General features: G+C 38.8%; 1 protein-coding gene across 2 annotated transcripts in view; it reads left to right on the top strand.

Annotated features, from left to right (window-relative positions):
• Positions 1 to 26832, top strand: part of UPF3B (UPF3B regulator of nonsense mediated mRNA decay) — a 186700-nt gene that overhangs the window by 15618 nt on the left and 144250 nt on the right. For both annotated transcript variants that reach the window (XM_053699197.1, XM_053699196.1), the window contains exons 2-3: positions 8465 to 8571; positions 8677 to 8783. In XM_053699197.1, coding sequence (XP_053555172.1) covers positions 8465 to 8571; positions 8677 to 8783 — 214 coding nt within the window. The remainder of the gene's footprint in view (positions 1 to 8464; positions 8572 to 8676; positions 8784 to 26832) is intronic.

The raw sequence follows: 26832 nt of genomic DNA, 5'->3' as shown, positions 1-26832 counted from the left end.
GTTTTTTAATCCTTTACAATCTGAATTGCATTTCCCCAAATCTATATATAGACATTTAATACAGTCTAAGGCATATATTTAATGTTTGAGATTTAAACACAAGTTGTGATTCAAAAATGAATTTTAAAAGCTACAATGCAAAACATGTGTCTATTGGCTAAATTTTCATCTAGACGTATGTCTGAGCTTCGTGTATTCAAAGCTCAGCAGGTATACTCAAAGTTTGCAACTAATTAGGCTTCAAAAGAGTTCAGTGAGCCATTGTGTTAAGTTATCACATGTGTCTGTTAGCTCATAATATCTTGAAATTCTGTTAGCTTATCTGAAAATAGTGCAGAATTTTGTCTACAACAGAGGTTGGTGGTCTAACATTTGATCACCAAGTAAATGTTAATTATTACCTTCTTGAGTTTTAAAGCCAGTCTTCACTAACTGACCAAATGTATTGAACAAAGGTACAATTTAGCATATTAAGTGGGGAGGGGAGGAAAGGTTCCAGCTGAATCCTGATGCAACGTCCTAAAAAAAACCACAATTGCGATTTTCTTATAAATTACAAATGTAACACCTTAATTTTGCACATGTGACATGTCTCTCCCTGTGAGCAGTCAGTGTTCCTGGGGTGGTCCCGGGGAGGAGCGGTGGGGCATAGACTGGGAAGGAGGTGTCTCTATTAGGTGATTGGTGGACTGGTGTTACTGTAGCATGAGAGTGGCCCATCGGAATTTAGCACCGACACGACACTGGCTTTTTAATTACAGGCGGTGCTGTGGGATCATAATACTTCCTGTTCTGTCACTACAGTTCCTGTGAGCCCCACGTCTTCACATCTGAGGGAAAATATTAACTTGTTCTAATGTTTAAAATGCACTCGGGTCCCTGGGAGGCAGCTTAGAAAATACTATTTCAAATTAAAATACAGTGCATAATAAAGCTGTACTTTATTAGCGTTTTAGCCTCTCAGCTGCCTCCCAGGGACCTCAGTTGCAGGTATTCATCTGCTGCCTCATTTTTTAAGACACTCTCAGCTATGTTTGGTACTTTATCGTATAAAGTTTTAAATGTATATTGTATATATTTGCCATGAGTCAGGTCTGTGTATTTCCCTTTGCAGTCTAACAGTTTCAGCATGGAAATTATGTTTATGGGAGTTTTTAGGCTTAACTGGGGCTCCAGTTAGTTGTAACTTAAAGTCTGTTCTTTTTAAAAAAAATTAGTGGGCTTAGGCTCGCGATGACGCAGAATGTATCTGCCGTGACGCGAGTCGTGTCATTTTTTGCGACTTTCTTGACGAAAGTTTATTTTTTTTCTCTGCATTTGCGCCAAAATTTGTTATATTAAGTCTCTCCCTCTTTTGCTCTCTGTTCTCATTTGATTCATAGAGGGCTAGGTTGCTTGCTTTTGATTTTAATTTTGTATAAATTTTTTTATCATAAGCATTTTTTTCCATTCCTGAAACTATTTTGAGGCAATTGGATATTTTGTTTAAATGTTATTTTTATTTTTATTTTTTGTTACATTTTGCAAGATGTCTCAAACTGATCCTGCCTCTGATGTTACTGTATGAACTATGCTGCCTGCACACAATTCTACCAAAGTTAATTGTGTATGTTGTAAATTAGCGATCTTGCTTCTTCAGCTCAAATATGTTGCACTTGTTATGAAAAATTATTACATGCTGATAATGTTTCTATAAGTACAAATACATCTACTGTTAAACCTTCACAGTCTAATGTACATGATATTCCCGTAGATATAAAAGATTATATTGCTGCAGTCATAGAGAAGGCTATGACTGCTATTCCGCCTTCAAATAAACGTAAAAGGTCTCTCCTAACTTCTCATAAATCTGAAGTTTGTATTGATCGACAGCATACTGAAGATTCTTCTGCTGAGGATTTCTCTTGTTCAGAGGATCCTACTTCAGAGACTGAAATTGTTAAATCAACCTTTCTTTTTAAGATTGAATATATTCATTTTTTATTAAAGGAAGTATTGTTTACTTTGGGTATTGAGGAATCTAGTCCTCTTGATAACAAGAATAGCAAATGTTTGAATTCTGTTTTTAAAACTTCTGAGGTTACTTCTGAAGTTTTTCCTATTCCAGATGCTATCTCTCATGTTTACTAAGGAATGGTCTAAACTTGATGCTTCTTTTAACCCTTCTTCTATGTTTAAAAAGCTATATCCTTTACCTGTGGCTAATTTAGAGTTTTGGGGAAAAGTCCCTAAGGTTGATGGGGCTATTTCTGCTCTTGCCAAACGTACTTCTGTTCCTATGGAAGATAGTACTTCCTTTAAGGATCCTTTAGATAGGAAGATTGAATCCTATCTTAGAAAAGCATATTTACATACTGGCTATATTCTTAGACCTGCCATTTCTATGGCTGATGTTGCTTCTGTTTCAACTTTTTGGTTGGACAGTTTAGCTCAACAGTTAACAGATCCTTAATTTTCAAGCATTGTTCTTTTACTTCAATATGCTAATCATTTAATTTGTGATGCTATATTTGATGTCATTAAGATTGATATTAAATCTATGTATTTAGCTATTCTTACTAGAAGAGCTTTATGGCTTGAATCTTGGAATGCTTATATGGTGTCTAAATCTAGATTACCATCTTTATCATTTCAGGGTAGTAATTTATTTGGTTCTCAATTGGATTCTATTATCTCCACTATCACCGGGGGAAAGGGAGTTTTTCTGCCCCAAGATAAGAAATCACAGGGTAAATTTAAAGCTCCCAATCGTTTCCATTCCTTTCGTCAGAATAGAGAACAAAAGACCTCTCCTTCCCCTAAGGCCTTTGACTAATTGGAGACCATCTCCGAATTGGAATAAAGCCAAGCCTTATAAAAAAACAAATCCAGCCCCTAAGACTGCATGAAGGTGCGGCCCTCAAACTAGCAGATTCAAATTATTTCAACACATTTGGACAGTTTATGTTCAAAATCAGTGGATTCAGAATATTGTTTCTCAGGGGTATCGAATAAGTTTCAGAATAAGACCTCCCATGGGAAGATTCTTTCTTTCTTTCTTTCTTTCTTTCTTTCGCTCTCATGTTCCAACAAACCTTGTGAAAGCTCAGGCTTTTCAGAAATGTGTTTCAGACCTAGATTATTGGTGATTATTCCAGTTCCTCTGCAGGAATGGGGGTTGGGTTTTTATTCAAATCTATTCATTGTCCCAAAGAAAAAAGATTTGTTCAGACCTATTCTGGATCTAACATTTTTAAATCGTTTTGTAAGAGTCCCAACTTTCAAGATGGTGTTTATAAGGACTATTCTGCCTTTTGTTCAGCAAGGTCATTTCATGTCCACAATAGATTTACAGGGTGCTTATCTCCACTATCGTTTTCTGAGATTCTCTTTTCTAGACAAGCATTACCAATTTGTCGCTCTTCTGTTTGGCCTAGCGACAGCTCCGAGAATCTTTTCATAGGTTCTCAGTGCCCTTCTATTTGTAATCAGAGAGCGGGGTATTGCGATGTTCCCTTATTTGGACGATATCTTGGTACTAGCTCAATCCTTTTCATTTTAGTAGAATCTCACACGAAACTAGTGGGGTTTCTTCAAAAACATGGTTGGAGGATCAATTTACAAAAGGGTTTCTTGATCCCTCAGACAAGGGTCACCTTTTTAGGTTTCCAGATAGATTCAGTGTCCATGACTCTTTCTCTGACAGACAAGAGACGAATTAAGTTAGTTTTAGCTTGTCTAAACCTTCAGTCTCTATCATTCCCTTCAGTGGCTATGTGCATGGATGTTTTAGGTCTCATGACTGCAGCATCGGACGCGATCCGCCTTTGCACGTTTTCATATGAGGCCTCTACAGCTTTGGTGCAGGGATTATACTCAGATATGACAACTGATGTACTTAAATCCCAACATTCAGCTCTATCTGACTTGGTGGTTAGACCATCACCTTATTGTTCAAGGGGCCTCATCTGTTCGTCCTACCTAGACTGTGATCACAACAGATGCAAGTCTTACAGGTTGGGGAGCTGTCTGGGGGTCTCTGACAGCACAAGGGGTTTGGAAACCTCAAGAGGCGAGGTTACCAATCAATATTTTACATTCCTTTTCAAACAGACAATATCACAACAGTGGCATATGTCAATCATCAAGGAGGGACTTGCAGTCCTTCAGCAATGAAGGAAGTATCTCGGATACTTTCTTGGGCGGAATCCAACTCTTGTCAAATTTCTGTTATTCATATCCCAGGTGTAGACAATTGGGAAGCAGATTATCTCAGCCGTCAGACTTTACATCCGGGGGAGTGGTCTCTCCATCCAGATGTGTTTTTTCATCTTGTACAGATTTGGGGTCTTCCAGAAATAAATCTCGTCTAAACAAAAAGCTTTCCAGGACCAAGGATCCTCAGGCGGAGATGGTGGGATGCCTTAGCAGTTCCTTGGTTTTACCAACCTGCTTATATTTTTCTGCCTCTGGTTCTTCTTCCAAGGGTGATCTCCAAGATCATAATGGAACAATCTCATGTGTTTCTGATAGCACCAGCATGGCCTCAGGTTTTGGTATGCGGATCTTGTCCGGCTGTCCAGTTGCCAGCCTTGGCCACTTCCTTTAAGGCCAGACCTTCTTTCTCAAGGGCCTTTTTTCCATCAGGATCTCAAATCTCTACTAAGCGTTTAATTTGCCTTCAAATGTACTTTGTACATAGTGGTTTCTCTGACTAAGTGATTAGCACTATGATACAGGCTCGTAAGTCAGTTTCAAGGAACATTTATCATTGGGTTTGGAAAACCTATATTTCATGGTGTTCCACTCCATAATTATTCTTGGCATTCTTTCAGAATTCCTAGAATTTTAGTTTCTTCAGGATGGTTTGGATAAGGGGTTGTCTGCAAATACTTTGAAGGACAAATATCTGCTCTTTCTGTCTTATTTCACAGAAAGATTGCTTAACTTCCTGATATTCACTGTTTTGTTCAGGCTTTGATTCGTATCAAACCTGTTATTAAATCTATTTCTCCTCCTTGGAGTCTCAATTTGGTTTTGAAGATTTTACAGGCTCCTCCTTTTGAGCCTATGCATTCTCTGGATATTCAATTACTTTCTTAGAAAGTGTTATTTCTTTTGACTATCTCTTCTGCTAGAAAAGTTTCTGAATTGTCTGCTCTCTCTTGTGAGTCTCCTTATCTGATTTTCCATCAAGATAAAGCTGTTTTGCGGACTTCTTTTAAATTTTTGCCTAAAGTTGTGAATTCTAACAACATCAATATGGAAATTGTTGTTCCTTCTTTGTGTTCTAATTCTAAGAATACTCTTGAAATGTCTTTGCATTCTTTGGATGTGGTAAGAGCTTTGAAATATTATTCTGTTGAGGCTACTAAAGATTTCAGAAATACTTCTAGTCTATTTTTTCTTGCTCCAGGAAAGGTCAGAAAGCCTCTGCTATTTCTCTGGCATCTTGGTTGAAACTTTTTGATTCACAAAGCTTATTTGGAGGCGGGGCAGTCTCCGCCTCGGAGAATTACTGCTCATTCTACAAGATCAGTTGCCACTTCTTTCAAGAATGAAACTTCAGTTGATCAAATTTGCAAAGCAGCAACTTGGTCTTCTTTGCATACTTTTACTAGATTTTACCATTTTGATGTGTTTGCTTCTTCGGAAGCAGCCTTTGGTAGAAAGGTTCTTCAGGCAGTTGTCTCAGTTTGATTCTTTGATTTGAGTTTTTTTTAAATTTTTAAAGAAAACGTAATTATTTTTTTGGATTTCATTTCTCAGCGGATTTAGCTGTTATTTTATCCCTCCCTCTCTAGTGACTTGTGGATTTCCACATCTTTGGTATTATATCCCATACGTCACTAGCTCATGGACTCTTGCCACTTACATGAAAGAAAACATAATTTATGTAAGAACTTACCTGATAAATTAATTTCTTTCATAGTAGCAAGAGTCCTTGAGACGCACCCTATTTTTTGTGGTTATGATTTTTTTGTGTAAAGCACTTTATTTTTTCTAGTTCCTCCTTTTTGTATGCACTTTACTCCTTCTTCTTTTACACCTCACTTCTTGGCTACACGTTAAACTTAGGTATGAGTGAGGTGGGAGGTGTATTTATAGGCATTTTGAGGTTTGAGAAACTTTGCCCCCTCCTGGTAGGAATGTATATTCCATACGTTTACTAGCTCATGGACTTTTGCCACTATGAAAGAAATGAATTTATCGGGTAAGTTCTTACATAAATTGTTATCTCTAGCTCTTTTGCTGCTGATTTAAAAAAAATAAAAGAATCCCTAATCTAAAACAAAACAAAACTGTCTAACCCCGAAATATTAAGTTCCTGAAGTCTGGCGGTGAAGTTCTTCTTCCTGGCGGCTCCATCTTTATCCAGCGCAGGGGCATCTTCTATCTTCATCCGGAGTGGAGGCGATCACGATGCAGGACCAGCGTGGAGGTTCCTCTTCATGCGGTCGCCGCCGCACACTGAAGATTGAATGCAAGCTACCCCATTTATATTGGGGTACCTTGCATTCCTATTGGCTGAAATTTTGAAATCAGCCAATAGGATGAGAGCTACTGAAATCCTATTGGCTGATTTTAACAGCCAATAGGATTTTAGTAGCTGTCATCCTATTGACTGATTTAAAAATTTCAGCCAATAGGAATGCAAGGTACCTAAATGGGGTACCTTGCATTCAATTTTCAGTGTGCGGCCACTGCATGAAGAGCATCCTCCACGCTGGTCCTGCTCCGTGATCGGTGTGTGTGTATATATACACTGTGTGCAGAATTATTAGGCAAATGAGTATTTTGACCACATCATCCTCTTTATGCATGTTGTCTTACTCCAAGCTGTATAGGCTTGAAAGCCTACTACCAATTAAGCATATTAGGTGATGTGCATCTCTGTAATGAGAAGGGGTGTGGTCTAATGACATCAACACCCTATATCAGGTGTGCATAATTATTAGGCAACTTCCTTTCCTTTGGCAAAATGGGTAAAAAGAAGGACTTGACAGGCTCAGAAAAGTAAAAAATAGTGAGATATCTTGCAGAGGGATGCAGCACTCTTAAAATTGCAAAGCTTCTGAAGCGTGATCATCGAACAATCAAGCGTTTCATTCAAAATAGTCAACAGGGTCGCAAGAAGCGTGTGGAAAAACCAAGGCGCAAAATAACTGCTCATGAACTGAGAAAAGTCAAGCGTGCAGCTGCCAAGATGCCACTTGCCACCAGTTTGGCCATATTTCAGAGCTGCAACATCACTGGAGTGCCCAAAAGCACAAGGTGTGCAATACTCAGAGACATGGCCAAGGTAAGAAAGGCTGAAAGACGACCACCACTGAACAAGACACACAAGCTGAAACGTCAAGACTGGGCCAAGAAATATCTCAAGACTGATTTTTCTAAGGTTTTATGGACTGATGAAATGAGAGTGAGTCTTGATGGGCCAGATGGATGGGCACGTGGCTGGATTGGTAAAGGGCAGAGAGCTCCAGTCCGACTCAGACGCCAGCAAGGTGGAGGTGGAGTACTGGTTTGGGCTGGTATCATCAAAGATGAGCTTGTGGGGCCTTTTCAGGTTGAGGATGGAGTCAAGCTCAACTCCCAGTCCTACTGCCAGTTTCTGGAAGACACCTTCTTCAGTGGTACAGGAAGAAGTCTGCATCCTTCAAGAAAAACATGATTTTCATGCAGGACAATGCTCCATCACACGCGTCCAAGTACTCCACAGCGTGGCTGGCAAGAAAGGGTATAAAAGAAGAAAATCTAATGACATGGCCTCCTTGTTCACCTGATCTGAAGCCCATTGAGAACCTGTGGTCCATCATCAAATGTGAGATTTACAAGGAGGGAAAACAGTACACCTCTCTGAACAGTGTCTGGGAGGCTGTGGTTGCTGCTGCACGCAATGTTGATGGTGAACAGATCAAAATACTGACAGAATCCATGGATGGCAGGCTTTTGAGTGTCCTTGCAAAGAAAGGTGGCTATATTGGTCACTGATTTGTTTTTGTTTTGTTTTTGAATGTCAGAAATGTATATTTGTGAATGTTGAGATGTTATATTGGTTTCACTGGTAAAAATAAATAATTGAAATGGGTATATATTTGTTTTTTGTTAAGTTGCCTAATAATTATGCACAGTAATAGTCACCTGCACACACAGATATCCCCCTAAAATAGCTATAACTAAAAACAAACTAAAAACTACTTCCAAAACTATTTAGCTTTGATATTAATGAGTTTTTTGGGTTCATTGAGAACATGGTTGTTGTTCAATAATAAAATTAATCCTCAAAAATACAACTTGCCTAATAATTCTGCACTCCCTGTATATGTATATATATATATATCATGTTATTCTACCATCACAAAGTGTTTAATGTCCTGCATTTAATGTTTAAAACAATCAATGTACATATAGGTTCTCGGTATTCTGGTTGTTTTCTAAGCTTTGATAGATTTGTCATTGGTTGACTGTCTTGTTTTTACAGGTGATAATTCGACGTCTGCCTCCCAGTCTCACCAAGGAGCAGCTAGAAGAACATCTTCAACCTTTACCAGATCATGATTATTTTGAATTTTTTTCCAATGACTCAAGGTAGTCCCTTATTTTTCTTAAATGTTTTGTGTATACTGTAAAGATCTTTTTTTGTTTGTTTTTGTTTTGTTCTGTATACTTTACATTTTATATTTTTTTTTACAGTTTATTCCCTCACCTGTTTTCAAGGGCGTACATCAACTTTAAAAGTCAAGATGATATAGTTTTATTTAGGGATCGCTTTGATGGCTATGTGTTTATAGACCACAGAGGTGAGTGAGAGAATCATTTCAAATATTTTGTAGACATAGAACATCTGTGTTTTTCACAGACACACCCATCTTGCATGTGTCCAGTAATTGCAGGTGAATAACTGGTGGAAGATGTATGAAACAAATGCATTCCAGACAACACATAGGGGTAGATTTAGCAAATGTCGGACTGACGTGATCCGCTGTAGGGGATCATATCCGCCCGACTTCGCTAAATGCCGACAGCGTATGCTGTCGGCATTTAACATGGCACAAGCATTTCTGGTGAAATGCTTGTGCAATGCCACCCCCCTGCACTTTCACAGCCAATCGGCCGCTAGCAGGGTGTGTCAATCATCCTGATCGCATCTACTCAGAGGTGGCGGACGAGTTAAGGAGCAGCGGTCTTAAGACCGCTACTTCTTAACTTACATTTCCAGCGAGCCTGATGGCTCGCAAGGAATAAGCAGCATCCGCTGCTTCATAAATACACCCCATAGACTTTTTCCATTGATTTGCATTGATTATCCAGTGTAAAAAATAAGTAATTATCCTTGCACTAATCAGCGAAAACTGTGTAAACTGCCAAAAACTAGGAGGGTTAACCAAGCTAATTTTAACATTTAAACATATATTTCTGCAAATTTTGACCATACAAGGCATCTTATATCTTGGAGCAGCAACTAATTTTTAATTAGTCCAACACGCAGTCTACATCTGCTTCTAGATTTAACTTTTCGCAGCTGCCTGTGATTGTTCCATATGCTGCAATAAGATTAAAGGGACAGTATACACCAATTTTCATAGAACTGCATGTAATAGACACTATTATAAAGAATATGTACCGATACTGATCTAAAAATCCAGGGTAAAACCTTTTTAAAAACTTACTTAGAAGCTCCCAGTTTAGCACTGTTTCACTGATTTCTTTGTCCCCAGAACAAAGGAACCCTTGCTAACCAATCATAAACTAATATTCAGATATAGCATGAACTTTGTTTGCACATGTGCAGTTAAGGAAAGAGACTAGGGTAGCCTGTGCCCTTCTTTTCCCTTAAAGGGACATTATACGCTAGATTTTCCTTTGCATAAATGTTTTGTAGATGATCCATTTATATAGCCTATACAGCCTTTCACAAAAGTGATATTGGCGCTCCACTGAGTAATACCAGCGCACGCTAATGTGCACTGGTGCTAAGAGTAAACAGCAATGCGAACGTGAGCTTGCGTTCACATTGCTTGGAAGCATTGCACTCACAAGAGTACGCTTCCATAGGCTCCAATGGGAGCCTCATTCTCATGCCTCTTGCAGCGAAGGGGTAAGTAGTGCAGCAATGGCAGAAAATGTTAAATATAAATATATATGCATATAATCATATACATATGTCTGTTAAATGGACAGGAAACCCCAAAATTTTCTTTCATGATTTGGATTGAACATACAATTTTAAACAACTTTCCAATTTACTTCTATTATCAAATTTGCTTTCTTACTGTTGGGAAATACAACACCTGGCCACCAGAAGGAGGCAAAGACACCCCAGCCAAAGGCTTAAATATCCCTCCAACTTCCCCTATCCCCCCAGTCATTCTTTGCCTTTCGTCACTAGAGGAGCATGTCTTGCCCTCCAGGCCTCCTTGAGAGCTTTGGTGGCTCAATGTATGGAGGTGACTCATGGTGTCTTGTATGGACATTATTCACTTTGCCAGATTCCATCTCAGACCTTTACAGCTATGCATGCTGAGACAGTTGTCACAACAGATAGTACTGAACAGCCTGTCGAGACTCGCTCTCTTAATGGCTCTGTCAAGATCACTTGTCCCAAGGCATGTGCACGTGTTACCTGTAGGAGCTCTATCAAGAGCTAACTCTCTACGAGGTCCGTTGTTGGAGTACATTCTACACTCCCTAGGACACTACCCTACTGCTATTAGGGTCAGACTTGGAAGCACCCCAGAAGCCGCTCATTCGCTAGAGCCGCAGCCGAAGTGTTTGCTACACTCTAGCTCCAACCACCTGAGAGCGGAGAGTGAAACCTCAGTGTGTAACACACTAATCTCAACTCAGGGGACGTTCACCTCCTCTCTAAAGCAAGGGGTAAGGAGCATTATTGTGTAAGACTGCTTAATTGTCGAGGACTCCCTTAACTTCGAGATCCGCTGACTTACCTTGCAGAGAACCAGACCATCTTGGAGGTAGCCCACTGCTAAGTGTGACGATACTATTGCAGAGAGAGCAAGCACGCCGGGGTGTAGGAACTACCTACATACTATCCTGTGTTAAAGGCTAGAGATTCCCTTTCGCTGAGAGTGAGGCGGCAGCAGAACCGAACGAGAGCAGAGGTATCCCGGCTCACCACACTGCTACCGCTGGGGGAATAGGAAACCCGAAGGATTCCAGGATATTACGAACAAGCAAGTGGCTTGAGGCTACAGTACCACTGGGTGTCAGAGGCTTTTCCCTTACAAGTGTGGGGTTATCGGATCATTCCCTGGATGAAGCAAGCTGCCTGTCGTACAGCTCTCAGCACATCTAACATAAATCCCTAAGCCGGTCAGGGCTATGGATTCTTGACGTGACATCACTGTATTAAAAGAAGTGTCACCAACCTGCTACAGAAATTTCAAGCGTGCAAGTACTTTTTTTTTTCTATTTACTCCTTTTTGGGTGATAATTGATTATACCTCAGTGCTTCTGACTGTGAAGACGCCTTTATACCACTATATATCCCTTCAAATGACTCATTGATTTGGGGCAGACTTAAAGAGCACACAGGGATCTGCTTTGACTGTATTAATTAACACTTTCCATTTGTAAACTGTTACCATTGAAACTATAACTGCTGAGCAGGAAATATATGGGTCTATATAAATTGTTGCAATCTATAGTTAAGGACTTTACTAGTTGCTGCCTGGCTTTTTTGCAACATATACATCTCCTTGTTTTACAGTTTGCTGCTTGCACCAGAATATTGATGTTCAAATAAGGGATTGTAGCGTGATTTTATCTTACATACTTATTTGTTGAGTTATGGTTGCAAGGTTACGTATTAAACTGCTCATATCTAGCGAAATTCCTGCATCCAACTACTGTAAGCAATAATATAAAGCAGAGGTCTATGCAGTACTAATTTAAGGATATAGTATTGTAGCATGGTAGATGCAGCTCTGTATTAGTGCTATGTAGGTCTCCATACAAGCTTGAGGATAACGGTGCTATTTGTATTTAAAGGATACATAATAAAATATCTTCTCAACGTAGTGGTTAAGGAGATAGAAAGGGCATACCTGGAGTTACATTGATTGCAATAGCCAGTATCCCTATGGCAAAAACTGCTATTGTCCTGATCTAAACTGCTATTGTCTTGATCTAAAAAAGCTGAGCAGGAAATAAATGAGTCTATATAGATTTGAATAACTCAAACCTGAGGTGTATACAAGTTGCGGTTTGGCTTGTTGTTATCTTATTTCCGCCACTGTTTATATATCTCTTTATGATTTAGAGCTTTTTTCTGCTTGATATAAAATGTTGAGGATTATTCGTGAAATTGTATAGGGAGCATATGCATGATTTGGATGTGTATATATAACTATTCATAGGCACAGTCACTTAATTCACTTAGATCACTGTCCACTATCTTTATTTCTTTTTTTTGACACGCCATACTACATATATTTCTTCATGTGGGGTTTATCCCCTCTAAAAACACGATTCTGTCCTTTCTCCCTCAGCCCCTTTCTTTTTTCTCCTCTTTGTTTGCTTCTCCCTCCCTCACTAACACGAGAAATTTATGGAAATATTTCTCCTCCCACACAGCACATCTCCAGAGACCATGCCTCCCAAAATTAAGGATAGAAGGCCACGCACATCCGACATAATGACTGAAAACACTAACGAAGGACTAAATCTGAAGACAGATTTGCAACCATTAATCACCCAACTTAGCGATATTTTTTTACCCCAATTTGAATGTCTTAAAACCCAAATATCCAGTTTATCGTCAGAGCTAAAATTATTTGCCAATAGACTTACAGAAGCAGAAGACAGAATTTCAGCAGTGGAAGATATATCTAATAACCAGTCTCAAAAAATTCTAGAATTAGAGAAGAAAAACACGACTTTGACTGCTAGGATAGATGACCTTGAAGACCGCTCAAGGCGGAATAACTTAAAAATCATAGGTGTCCCTGAGTCAGACCAATTTAAAGACTTGCTATATTTTGCTACTACAACACTTCCCCAAGCCCTAGGTGCAGAACATTCCCAGCCACCACTATTGGTAGAAAGGGCGCATAGACTGGGACCCCTAGAAGCAGGGCCAATAATGGTAAAAAAATTTTAAATTTCCAAGATAAAATAAATATTCTCCGCTTATACAGGAAAGCGGATAACTTTCATATAGGAGAAAATAGAATACTACTGTTCCAAGACTATTCCACTGACACTGCTTTTAGGAGGAAATAAATGGCGCCTTTCTGCACCAAGCTGATACAAGAAGGCTTCTTAGCAAAATTATTGTATCCTGCAAAAATTATTATAGAAGAGAAGGAGGGTATAGTCAGATTAGACAATGTCGAAGAAGCCAAAGTTTATTTAAAAAAACACAAGCTAACACTCACACAAGATCTGAGATAGACATAAAAGGTAATTTGAAGGAGCTTGTCATGTAGCATGTTAACACTTTTTCTCAAAATGGAAAATCTGTACAATGAAAATGAGATAAGAATGTTACTTATTAAGTGGATTCATAGACCACCAAAGTGGCCAAAATTGTATCTTGCTTCGGTTGATAAGGTTTTGTTGTATATATGTTTAGCTTGGATGTTATCACATTTTTTTTTCTCTTCTTCTCTCCCTCCTGCTCTATCTCTCCCCCCCCCCCCCCCCCCCCCTGTTTCCCTTTTAAGCTGCGTATGATATATTTTACGGATGAAGGGAAATATTAGATTGCTTTCTTGGAACGTGGGTGGCATCACCTCCTCAATCAAGAGGAAAATAATAATTAGACAGCTGGGTAAACATAATCCTGATATAGCCTTACTACAAGAAACACATCTAAAACAGGAGGAAGTTGTTAAACTCAAAAGTAAATGGGTTGGGGAGGTGATAGCCACCCCCTGTTCTAGAAGGGAAAAAAAGGAGTAGCTTTCTTGATAAACAAAAAACTATCATATATCATAAAAATAACCTAAGATCCCCATGAGAGATGGGTAGTCTTGGGGATACAGGTGGATGGCTTCAAGGTGGTGATCTGCAATGTGTACGGCCCTAATAAAACAGACCCTACCTTCTGGAATAGTTTTGTTTTCATGTTAACTAATTTTTTGGATCAAAATATAATTTTAGCGGGTGATTTCAACTTAACACCGACAGAAACCTTAGACAAATTTAGCCCTAGAAATTCAGCCTTTTCCAATCAGAAGGCTAAAATATTTAAACAAATATGTAAAAATCTGAAACTCCACGACATCTGGCGTCTGCAATATCCAGATCTGAGGTCCTTCACCTGTGACTCGAAAGCCCATGGTTCTCTATCTCGAATAGACTTTTTCTTATTATCCAGCTCATTGATCAAATTAGAAATTCAAACAAAGATATTCGATATTCTGATCTCTGACCATGCAATTATTTATTTAGACATATATCTACAACCTTTCCAGAGAAATGAAAGAAATAACTTTTTTTTCCCCAAAATTTCTAGCCAACAACCTAGAATTTAGTAACTGGTTAAAACATAAATGGAGAGAATTTGCCCATTTAAATAGAATGTACAGGAAAAAAATAGAAATATTTTGGGAAGCCGCAAAGGCTTGTTTTAAGAGGAGACATCAAAGCATATATGATCTAAAAAAAAAAAGAAATTGCAGCTGAGGGAAACTCGGTTACCCAAACAAGTTCAGAACGCATATCGTAAATATATAAACAATCCTTCTAGGAGACTAAGAGATAAATATAAAGTGGCTAAAACAGAAAGGGATATTTTAATTAAACATAAGGTCGCCTGGGAAGAATTAAATATAAGTGCTAAATATAAAGGCCAAAACGGGAAGTCAGCTAAATTCTTATCCAGACTGGACAAAGCTAGGAAAAAGACTAATGTAATAGAAGCTATTAATTATGGGACAGACAGTCACTGATCAGTCTAAAATTAAAAGCGTTTTCCTAGAATATTATCAAAAGCTATATTCGGCTAAAGAAATCAATATTGATAAAATGAACAACTTTTGGCATAAAATCACGCTCCCTAAGCTAACACAAGAAACGGTTAAAGGGACACTGTACCCAAAAATTTTCTTTTGTGATTCAGATAGAGCATGAAATTTTAAGCAACTTTCTAATTTACTCCTATTATCAAATTTTCTTCATTCTCTTGGTATCTTTATTTGAAATGCAAGAATTTAAGTTTAGATGCCGGCCCATTTTTGGTGAACAACCTGGGTTGTCCTTGCTGATTGGAGGATAAATTCATTCACCAATAAAAAAGTGCTGTCCAGAGTACTGAAACCAAAAAAAAGCTTAGATGCCTTCTTTTTCAAATAATGATAGCAAGAGAACGAAGAAAAAATGATAATAGGAGTAAATTAGAAATTTGCTTAAAATTGCATGCTCTTTCTGACTTACAAAAGAAAAAAATTGGGTTCAGTGTCCCTTTAATGAGCTAAATAGGCCAATAACTAGGGAGGAAGTATTAGAAGCCATAAATAATGCTAAGCCTAACAAAGCCCCTGGTCCGGATCAGATACCTGCTGAAATGTACAAAATACTTAAAATAGAGATAGTAGATGTCTTAGTACAACTGTTAAATGGTTACTTTATTGAGGGTCAAAACATGTCAAAATATTTCTGAGTCTATTATATCACTGATATTGAAAAAAGGGAAATGCCCACTAGATCCTAGGTCATACAGACCTATCTCACTGCTTAATGCAGACTATAAGCTATTAACTCATATTATTGCCAATCGATTGAAATTATGTCGAGACCCCATCATACACCCTGATCAGTCGGGCTTTATGTATCGAAGATCGTCAACCAAAAATATACGGAAGGTAGCTTTAGTACTAGAATTCTTTTGGAATAAACTTTGTGAAAAGACAACAATTAAGCAGGATTTCGCTTTAATTACAATCAACGCTGAAAAGGCGTTCAACGCCGTAATTTGGGATCATCTGTTCTTGGCATTAAGTCAATTTGGCTTTTCAGGGCATTTTCTTCAATTTATTAAAATTATATACGATCATCCAAGGTCTAACATATTAATAAATGGTAGCTACACTGCAAATTTAACATTTCATAGGGGGTCGAGGCAGGGATGCCCACTCTCCCCGCTATTATTTAATGTCGCCATAGAACCACTTGCCATAATGCTACACGAAGAGCTACAAGGTATTAGATTTGTGGAACAAAAATTAGTATTAACCTTGTATGCAGATGATTTGCTACTATTTGTTAAATACAAAGAAAAATATACCTCAGGCTTTAAATATCATTGACATGTTTAGTTCCTTTTCGGGCTATAAAATTAATGCTAATAAATCTGAAATCTTATGGATACATAAAAACAGCCTACAAGAACACCCCTTTCTAGAGTCCCCTAGTATTAAATATCTAGGAATATATTTTCATGCTGATCCAAAACAATGGTACAGATTAAATTATGCTGCTTTTTTTTAAAAAGCAACAGAGAAAATGCAACAATGGTGTACCTTCCCCATCTCCCTTTCTGCTAAAGTAATGATCATTAAAAACATTTTATTTCCACAATTGATGTATATTATGCAAAATATCTCATTGTTTATATTGAGTCAAGATAATAAAAGTTTTAATAGAGAGTGTGCCAAATTCCTATGGAATAATAAAAGACATATGCTATTTATAGCAAAATTAACACCTAGACTTGAAGAAGGAGGTCTATCTTTTCCAGATATTAAAAAATACAATATTGCTACTTTAGCCCGTTTTGCAGTCGACTGGATAACGGAAGCCAACCACCTCACACTCCTATTGATGGAGGAACACTTTCACTGAAAGCCCTGTTACACTGTCCGATATCACAATTACCAAGACATATTAAAAATATAAAGACACTATCTAATACTATCGAAGCATGGCAAAAACTCAATATAATGTTTAAAGTTAATTTTGAGATCTCCCCATTTCTTCCGATACGAGGTAACCCAAAATTTATCCCTCGTCTATCCTATGAAATTTATAAGAATTGGATGCAAAAAGGTCTGCTTTATGTACATCAATTTCTAAATAATGCGTTCCAAATAAGAACCTTTGAGGACATTGCTGGAGAATTTTGTCTTCCTAATAAGAATTTTTTTGCTTACCTGCAGGTTAGACACTTTATAACGGGAATAAAAAAATCAAATTCAGATAAGGTTGGATGGGGGGAAATTGAAAAATATATAACGAGCTATAAGTCAGGCAAACATAGCATAGCCCTATTATATAAAATTATGTTGGCAAAGCAGGGACAACTACTAAGGGATAACCTAGTTCAGAAATGGCATTTTTACTATAAGGACATCGCACCAGAAACACTGACTGCAAGTTTTAAATGGGTGCAGGGAGCGATTATCTCTACAGTCTGGAAAGAATCGCATGTAAAACTACTTAATAATGCCTACCTTACACCCTGGAAAATATCTAAATGGTATACGGACTCTGTAGACAAGTGTCCAAGATGTAATAACCCACATGCAGACATAAATCACTGTTTCTGGAACTGCCCTAAAATAACTCAGTTTTGGAGCAAAGTAGAATTTTGGCTCAACAAGGTATTAGATTTTAGATTAAAAATTCAAGCGAAACATATTTTTTTCCTCTACATTACAGAGGAGAACATACCTAATGTTAATCTTATTAATGCTGTAATTATGCTCGGTTGTAAACTAATATAAAAAAATTGGAAGAATAAAAAAGCCCCTACATTGGCCTGTTTCATAAACTCTATATATGCTCAGATAATTTTTGAACAAATGAATATATCCCCTCTAGAAGAAAAAAAGATCAAAGATTTCTTCCTGAAATGGTTAAGAGTTATCTTATCCGCAGGCTATTCAATTTTCCCTCATTCTTCATTTCCGTAGAACAGAATCTTTTGAGACTTTGATCTTGTCAAATGTGTTTCCAACCGAGTGGTACTGATTTTTGATGAGGACAGAGGAGGAAAGGGATAAAAAGAGCCAACTTCATGTTTATCCCAATTATAAATAAATCTAAGAACTCATTGTGGGGTTCTGACGGGGGGGTGGGAGAGGGGAGGAAGAGTGAGAGAGGGGAGGGAAATCCCATTATTGATTTATTTATTTTATATTTTTTTTTATTTTTTATTTTTTTTATTTATTTTTTTGTAGTGATACAAAGAGAAAGCTAATTGACAGGATGAAACTGTAAATATTGTAGCGTGAATTAAAATGCACTTGTTGTTTAAGTTTGTAAGGTATTAACGAAGGTAACTATGTACCCCTGCCCTTTTTTTTTTTTTTTTTTTTTTTTTAACAAAAAAAAAAGCAAGAAAAAAAAAGGAGGAGTCCACTCTTCCGATCAATATCTTGGAACTCCGGGCAATCTTCAATGCTCTGAAGGCTTGGCCCCTACTGGGTTCGTCCCAGTTTATCAGATTCCAATCAGACAAAATAACTTTGGTAGCCTACATCAACCATTAGGGAGGAACGAGAAGTTTCTTAGCGATGAGAGGAGTATCTCAAATCCTAGAAAGGGCGGAGGCCCACAACTGTACGCTGTCAGCAATCCACATCCCGGGTGTGGACAACTGGGAAGCAGATTTCCTCAGCAGGCAATCCTTTCACCCAGGGGAAATGGTCTCTCCATCCCGAGGTCTTTGCAGAGATATGCAGCAGATGGGGGATGCCGAAGATAGACCTCATGGCCTCCCAGCTCAATGCCAAACTATCCAAGTACGGGTCGAGATCGAGGGATCCTCAAGCTGTTCTAATAGATGCCCTAGCGGTTCCATGGAGGTTCAGACTCATATCTATTTCCTCCATTACCTCTTCTCCCTCGGGTGGTGGCCCGCATCAAACAGGAACAAGCATAGGTGATTCTAATTTCTCCATCCTGGCCGCAAAGGGCTTGGTTCGCGGCGATGTCCTCATCTCCTCCGTGGAGGTTACCTTGTCGCAGAGACCTGCATATACAAGTCCTTTCCTTCTTCAAAATCTAGATTCTCTGAGGCTGACTGCATGGAGATTGAATGCTTAGAGGCCGAATTATCAAATGTTTGTCGGACCTGATCCGACAGTGCGGATCAGGTCCGACAGACATCCCTGAATGCGGAGAGCAATACGCTCTCCGTATTCAGCATTGCACTAGCAGCTCACAAGAGCTCCTGGTGCAACACCGGCCCCTGCAGACTCGTGGCCAATCGGCCGCCAGCAGGGAGGTGTCAATCAACGTTCGTACTCGATCGGGTTGAATTGTGGTGGTTTCTGTCCGCCTGCTCAGAGCTGAAGACTTGCCAGAAACACGGCCCTCAAGCTCCATTCGGAGCATGAAAAATGGGCCTCACAGTCTTAGCCAGTAGAGGTTTCTCTGAGAGTGTCATCAACACTTGGATTCAAGCTTGTAAGCCAGTTACTCAACGCATCTGCCATAAGGTGTGGCAGACTTCCCTACACTGGTGTGAGGAGCGGCGTTTTTCTTGGCAAATGGTTAAAGTTGTCAGAATTTTTATCTTTTCTCCATGATGGACTGGAGAAGGGTCTATCTGCTAGTTCCCTGAAGGGACAGATATCGGCCCTGTCGGTGTTGCTGCACAAGAGATTAGCTAAGCTTCCGGATGTGCAATCCTTTTGTTAAGGCCCTGACTAGGATCAGACCTGTGTTTAGAAAGATGGCTCCGCCATTGAGTCTCAATCTTGTTTTTTGTGTGTTGCAGCAGGCGTCGTTTGAGCCCATGCATAATGTTGACATTAAACTGTTATCTTGGAAGGTTTTGTTTCTCTTGGCTATTGCCTCTGCTCGCAGAGTCTGAGATTTCTGCCTTGCATTATGACCCCCCTTTCTTTGTTTTTCATGCCGATATGGCGTTTTTACGTACTAGATTAGGTTTCCTTCCTAAGGTGGTGTCAGATCGCAACATTAATCAAGAGATTGTTGTTCCTTTCTTGTGTCCCAATCCTTCTTCGGTGAAGGAACGTTTGCTTCACAATCTAGATGTGGTTCGTGCCTTAAAGTTCTACCTTCAGGCTACTAAGGAGTTCAAACAATCTTCATCTTTGTCATCTATTCGAGTAAACGTAGGGGTCAGAAGGACACTACGTCTTCCCTGTCTTTTAGGTTGAGGAGTGTCATCCGCCTAGTTTATGAGACAGCTGGACAACAGCCTCCTGAGAGGATTATGGCTCATTCCACTAGAGCAGTAGCTTCTTCCTGGCCTTTTAAGAACAAAGCCTCAATGGATCAGATTTGTAAGGTGGCTACATGGTCCTCCTTACATACTTTTTCTAAATTTTACAAGTTTGATGTGTTTGCTTCGGCTGAAGCAGCTTTCTGGAGAGAGGTTTTGCAGGCTGTGGTGCGTTCAGATTAGGGTCCGCCTCTTTTTCGTTCCCTCTCTCGTTATTCCTTCAGTGTCCTCTGGAACTTGGGTATTTGTTTTCCCAACAGTAAGGAATGAAGTTGTGGACTCTCCCTGCCTTATGGAAAGAAAACAAAATTTATGCTTACTAGATAAATTCCTTTTTTTCCTGGCAGGGAGAGTCCACAACCCCGTCCCTAAGTTTATTCTTTGTTTGGGTGGCTCCCTTCATGGTTTTCTTCTGGCACCTTTATACCCTGATGTTTCTCCTACTTTTCCTCGTTCCCTCGACCGAATGACTGGGGGAATAGGGGAAGTGGGAGGGATATTTAAGCCTTTGGCTGAGGTGTCTTTGCCTCCTCCTGGTGGCCAGGTGTTGTATTTCCCAACAGTAAGGAATGAAGTCGTGGCCTCTCCCTGCCAGGAAAGAAAGGAATTTATCTGGCATAAATTTAGTTGTTTTTTTTTTTTACTCCTGACTCAATAAAAGTATGTAATTTTATTTTTCTAAGCTCTATCATCAAAACCTGTGTGGATAAATATTTGTATTAGGTAACCTGTCTGAAATAAGCAGAAATTAAGAACATTTCACTGTTTTTTTCCAGTTTTATTGCAGGCATGTAAATTTGATAAATTATCAAAAACAGCATGTTAGAATATACTGTACTGTTTTCAGCAATTAATCAGTTCTAGCCTCCTGAGAAATTAAAATGGGGACACAAAGCACACATTTGCAGAAAGTACAACCCTTGGTGCATCAAATGAGGGGCTACAAGTATATCTAGCATGAATTTGGGGTGCACAGCAATTAATGGAATGAGTTGCATGCTTAGTATTATTGTTTTTAAGCAAAAGAGCCATATTTCACTTATTATTACATTGTCTATTTTTGTGCTAGCAATATATGTAGCCACTCATTTGATGCGCCAAGGGGTATACTTTCCAAAAATGTGTACTTTATTTAATGTATCTTAGTTTCCTAGGTTTCTACAGCTGTCTGATTGCAGACATAACCCATAAAAGTTGAAAGGCTATTTTTTTTTTTTTTTTTTTTACAGCATATGTTATTTTCTTAAACAAACATCCATGTTTAACTAATTTGGCTAAACAAAATATATATATTTTAAGAAACTTACGCCTAGATTTAGAGTTCTGCGTTAGCCGTCAAAAGCAGCGTTAAGGGGTCCTAACGCTGGTTTTGGCCGGCCGCTGGTATTTAGAGTCAGGCAGGAATGGGTCTAACGCTCACTTTCAAGCCGCGACTTTTCCATACCGCAGATCCCTACGCCAATTGCGTATCCTATCTTTTCAATGGGATCTGCCTAACGCTGGTATTTAGAGTCTTGGCTAAAGTGAGCGGTAGACCCTCTACCGACAAGACTCCAGCTGCAGAAAAAAGTCAGTAGTTAAGAGCTTTCTGGGCTAACGCCGGTTTATAAAGCTCTTAACTACTGTGCTCTAAAGTACACTAACACCCATAAACTACCTATGTACCCCTAAACCGAGGCCCCCCACATCGCCGCCACTATAATAAATATTTTGAACCCCTAATCTGCCGACCGCACACCGCCGCCACCTACATTATCCCTATGAAATCCTAATCTGCTGCCCCTAACATCGCAGACACCTACATAATATTTATTAACCCCTAATCTGCCCCCCCCCCCCCACGTCGCCGCTACCCAACTACACTTATTAACCCCTAATCTGCCGACCGGACCTCGCCGCAACTCTAATAAATGTATTAACCCCTAAAGCTAAATCTAACCCTAACACCCCCCTAAGTTAAATATAATTTTAATCTAACTAAATAAATTAAATCTTATTAACTACTATTAAAACTAAATACCTGTAAAATAAACCCTAATATAGCTACAATATAACGAATAATTATATTGTAGCTATTTTAGGATTTATATTTATTTTACAGGCAACTTTGTATTTATTTTAACTAGGTACAATAGCTATTAAATAGTTATTAACTATTTAATAGCTTCCTAGTTAAAATAATTAAAAAATTACCTGTAAAATAAATCCTAACCTAAGTTACAATTAAACCTAACACTACACTATCAATAAATTAATTAAATAAATTAACTACAAGTACCTACAATTAAATACAATTAAATAAACTAAATTACAAAAAATAACAAAAGATTACAAGAATATTAGGCTAATTACACCTACTCTAAGCTCCCTAATAAAAAAGCCCCCCAAAATAATAAAGGTCCCTACCCTATTCTAAATTAAAAAGTAACCAGCTCTTTTACCAGCCCTTAAAAGGGCTTTTTGCGGGGCATGCCCCAAAGTTATCGGCTCTTTTGCCTGTAAAAAAAAAAAAAACACAATACCACCACCCAACATTACAACCCACCACCCACATACCCCTACTCTAACCCAAACCCCCCTTAAATAAACCTAACACTACCCCCCTGAAGATCTCCCTACCTTGAGTCGTGTTCACCCAGCCGGGCACCGATGGACCAAAAGAGGTCATCCGGAGCGGCAGAAGTCTTCATCCTATCCGGGCAGAAGAGGACATCCAGACCGGCAGACATCTTCATCCAAGCGGCATCTTCTATCTTCATCCGGAGCGGAGCCATCTTCTTCCAGCCGACGCGGATCCATCCTTCTTCCCCGACGCCTACTCGCCGAATGAAGGTTCCTTTAAGGGACATCATCCAAGATGGCGTCCCTCGAATTCCGATTGGCTGATAGGATTCTATCAGCCAATCGGAATTAAGGTAGGAAAAATCTGGCTGATTGAATCAGCCAATCAGATTCAAGTTCAATCGGATTGGCTGATCCAATCAGCCAATCAGATTGAGCTCGCATTCTATTGGCTGTCGGGGAAGAAGGATGGATCCGCGTCGGCTGGAAGAAGATGGCTCCGCTCCGGATGGATGAAGATAGAAGATGCCGCTTGGATGAAGATGTCTGCCGGTCCGGATGTCCTCTTCTGCCCGGATAGGATGAAGACTTCTGCCGCTCCGGATGTCCTCTTTTGGTCCATCGGTGCCCGGCTGGGTGAACACGACTCAAGGTAGGGAGATCTTCAGGGGGGTAGTGTTAGGTTTATTTAAGGGGGGTTTGGGTTAGAGTAGGGGTATGTGGGTGGTGGGTTGTAATGTTGGGGGGTGGTATTGTGGTTTGTTTTTTTTTTACAGGCAAAAGAGCTGATTACTTTGGGGCATGCCCCGCAAAAAGCCATTTTAAGGGCTGGTAAAAGAGCTGGTTACTTTTTAATTTAGAATAGGGTAGGGACCTTTATTATTTTGGGGGGCTTTTTTATTTTATTAGGGGTAGGTAGGTGTAATTAGCCTAATATTCTTGTAATCTTTTTTTTATTTTTGTAATTTAGTTTATTTAATTGTATTTAATTGTAGGTACTTGTAGTTTAATTAATTTATTGATAGTGTAGTGTTAGGTTTAATTGTAACTTAGGTTAGGATTTATTTTACAGGTAATTTTGTAATTATTTTAACTAGGTAGCTATTAAATAGTTAATAACCATTTAATAGCTATTGTACCTAGTTAAAATAAATACAAAGTTGCCTGTAAAATAAATATAAATCCTAAAATAGCTACAATATAATTATTCGTTATATTGTAGCTATATTTAGGGTTTATTTTACAGGTAAGTATTTAGTTTTAAATAGGAATACTTTAGTTAATAAGATTTAATTTATTTCGTTAGATTAAAATTATATTTAATTTAGGGGGGGTTAGGGTTAGGGTTAGACTTAGCTTTAGGGGTTAATACATTTATTAGAGTTGCGGCAAGGTCCGGTCGGCAGATTAGGGGTTAATACTATTTATTATAGGGTTTGCGAGGCGGGGGTGCGGCGGTTTAGGGGTTAATAACTTTATTAGAGTAGTGGCGAGGTCCGGTCGGCAGATTTGGGGTTAATAAGTGTAGGTAAGGTAGCGGCGAAGTTGGGGGGGGGGGGCAGATTAGGGGTTAATAAATATAGGGGTCGGCGATGTTAGGGGCAGCAGATTAGGGGTACGTAGGTATAATGCAGTGTACGGAGCGGTAGATTAGGGGTTAATAATATAATGCAGGTGATAGCGGGGGCGGCAGATTAGAGGTTAATAAGTGTAAGGTTAGGGGTGTTTAGACTCGGGGTTCATGTTAGGGTGTTAGGTGTAGACTTAGAAAGTGTTTCCCCATAGGAATCAGTGGGGCTGCGTTGGAAGCTGAACACTGCTTTTTTGCAGGTGTTAGGTTTTTTTTCATCCCAAACTGCCCCATTGTTTCCTATGGGGGAATCGTGCACGAGCACGTTTTGCCAGCTTATCGCTACCGTTAGCAACGCTGGTATTGAGGATTGAAGTGGCGGTACATTAGGCTCAATGCACCCTTTTTGGAGCCGAACGCAGCCCCTCAGACAACTTTAAATACCAGCGTTGTCTTAAGGGTGCGTTGGGAAAAAAAGCGACGTTAGCTACGCGGGTCTTTACCGACAAAACTCTAAATCTAGGCCTTAGACTGTCAGCCCAGCCTACACATGAAAAACTTAAATACTGTCCTCTGTAGCTCACTCGTCATCTTCAGCTTCTTCTTTGTTCGTAATCTGGAAAAGAAAAACAAGCTTTCCTGCTTTATCGGGTCCCAAACGATTTCTCAATTTAGAATGAATGAGTCCAAAGGAAGAGAATATTCTTTTAACGCCTGCAGAAGAAGCTACTGCTGTTAAAAGTGAAATCATTACGTGAACAGTCTTTAAATCCAAGTGCTTAAGTGACTTCCACCAGTTCACTGGTGTGACTTTCTTTAAAATATCTTCAGCAAACCTATATTTCTTGAATGGTTCCCCCTTAGCTTTGAAGTTTATTATAGTTGGCATTACAGATGGATGATTGCTGGATACCCATGTTATAGCTAACTCCTCTTCCTCAGCACTTAAGTTTTGAGCTTGATACTGGATATTGACAATATTTGCCAAAAAATGAGTTGGAGACGGTGCTTGTCCCAAATCCGATTTAAATCCAAAAAATCAGATTGATTTTTATCCACCCTGATTGCAAAGCACATATTTGTTGAAAGTACACTCTTTGCCTCATCAAATGAGGGGCTACATATAACTAGCACATAATTGAGATGCGCAACAATTAATGCAGTATGGTGCTTTGCATAAAAAATAAAACAAATTTTTAGCAAAGAGCTTATTATTACATTGTCTATATTTGTGCTAGAAATACATGTGGCCCCTCATTTGATGCGGCTTGGTGTGTACTTTCTAGAAATATTTAGATTATATACTATATGCATCATCAGTGAAGGAATCAGAGTCTGAGTTCAAAGAGAACTCCGCTTTTTCCTCAGCATTGAGACGCTTTAGCCATAATTCTCTTTACAAAATAAATAGATATTTTGAAAGGAATTATGTAGCTAGAAAATATATCATTTTTATTGCAAAAAATAAGCTTCTTGCAGTAAAAATACAAGTTTTGAAAGCTGGAGAGAGCTGCGTAAAGAGGGTGTTTTACTCATCTTCCACGCACGCTAAAAAACTGATTGATATATATATATATATATATATATATATATATATATATATATATATATATATATTATTTTTTTAAAATAGCATTTATTTTTAGCCACATTATCCAGGTGATCATGGGATTACAAATATAATATCAGTCCGTATTGTAAAAGGGAATGCAACATTTCTCAGCTAGGTGAACACTGCGGTAACGCTCGTTACCACGGTGATCATTTAGCTATAATACTTAAACCGATATTTATTTAAAAAAAAAAAAAAAAAGTTTATTTTTATAAATGTATTTTGGGGGTTTCTAGGCCATTTTGATCTTTATTTATTTGCCTTTAGAGACCCCCAATTCTTGTTTTGTTTTTTAACTTTTTTTAAAAAAAATATTTTTTAACTTTTGTGTTTTTTATTCTACACCCCAAAGACTTATACCATTGGAAAGGGTAGACGATTACCCTTCCAATAGTAGGTCTTGGGGGTCTGTAGCAGTATGCCCCCCTCTCCCTATAACTGACAATTGTCCGTTTTAAATAAAGTTGCGTGATGACGTCATTGCGCGTGTCGTCACTGCGAGGGAAGGGAAGCCCCAGCGATGCCTGCGAGTATCCAGTCCAGACCGCCGGGGTAGGAGTGGATGGGGGTCCCCAGACCTCCATCAAGGTGGGGTAGTGTGCTAGTCATTGGCACTCAAAGGGTTAAATAAAGTAGAGTTCTTTCAAAAATATTTCTTTAAGGGACAGTAAAGTCAAAATTTAAAATTTTCACTTCAGACAGAGCATGTAAATCAACATTATCAAATTTGCTTTGTTCTCTTGGTATGCTTGAATTGCATACCTAGGTAGTCTCAGGAGCAGCCATGCACTGCTGGGAGCTAGTTGGTGATTGGTACCTGCACATATATGCCTCATTATTTCACCAGATGTTTTCAGCTTGTTCCCAGTAGTGCATTGTTGCTCTCAAGCCTACTCTTCAGCAAAGGCTATGAATATAGTAAAGTTCATAATAGAAGTAAATTGT

Source organism: Bombina bombina, chromosome 1 (assembly GCF_027579735.1).
Source record: "Bombina bombina isolate aBomBom1 chromosome 1, aBomBom1.pri, whole genome shotgun sequence".
NCBI lineage: Eukaryota > Metazoa > Chordata > Amphibia > Anura > Bombinatoridae > Bombina > Bombina bombina.
The sequence above is the reverse complement of the archived record's forward strand: the minus strand, read 5'-3'. Positions and strand labels throughout refer to the sequence as shown.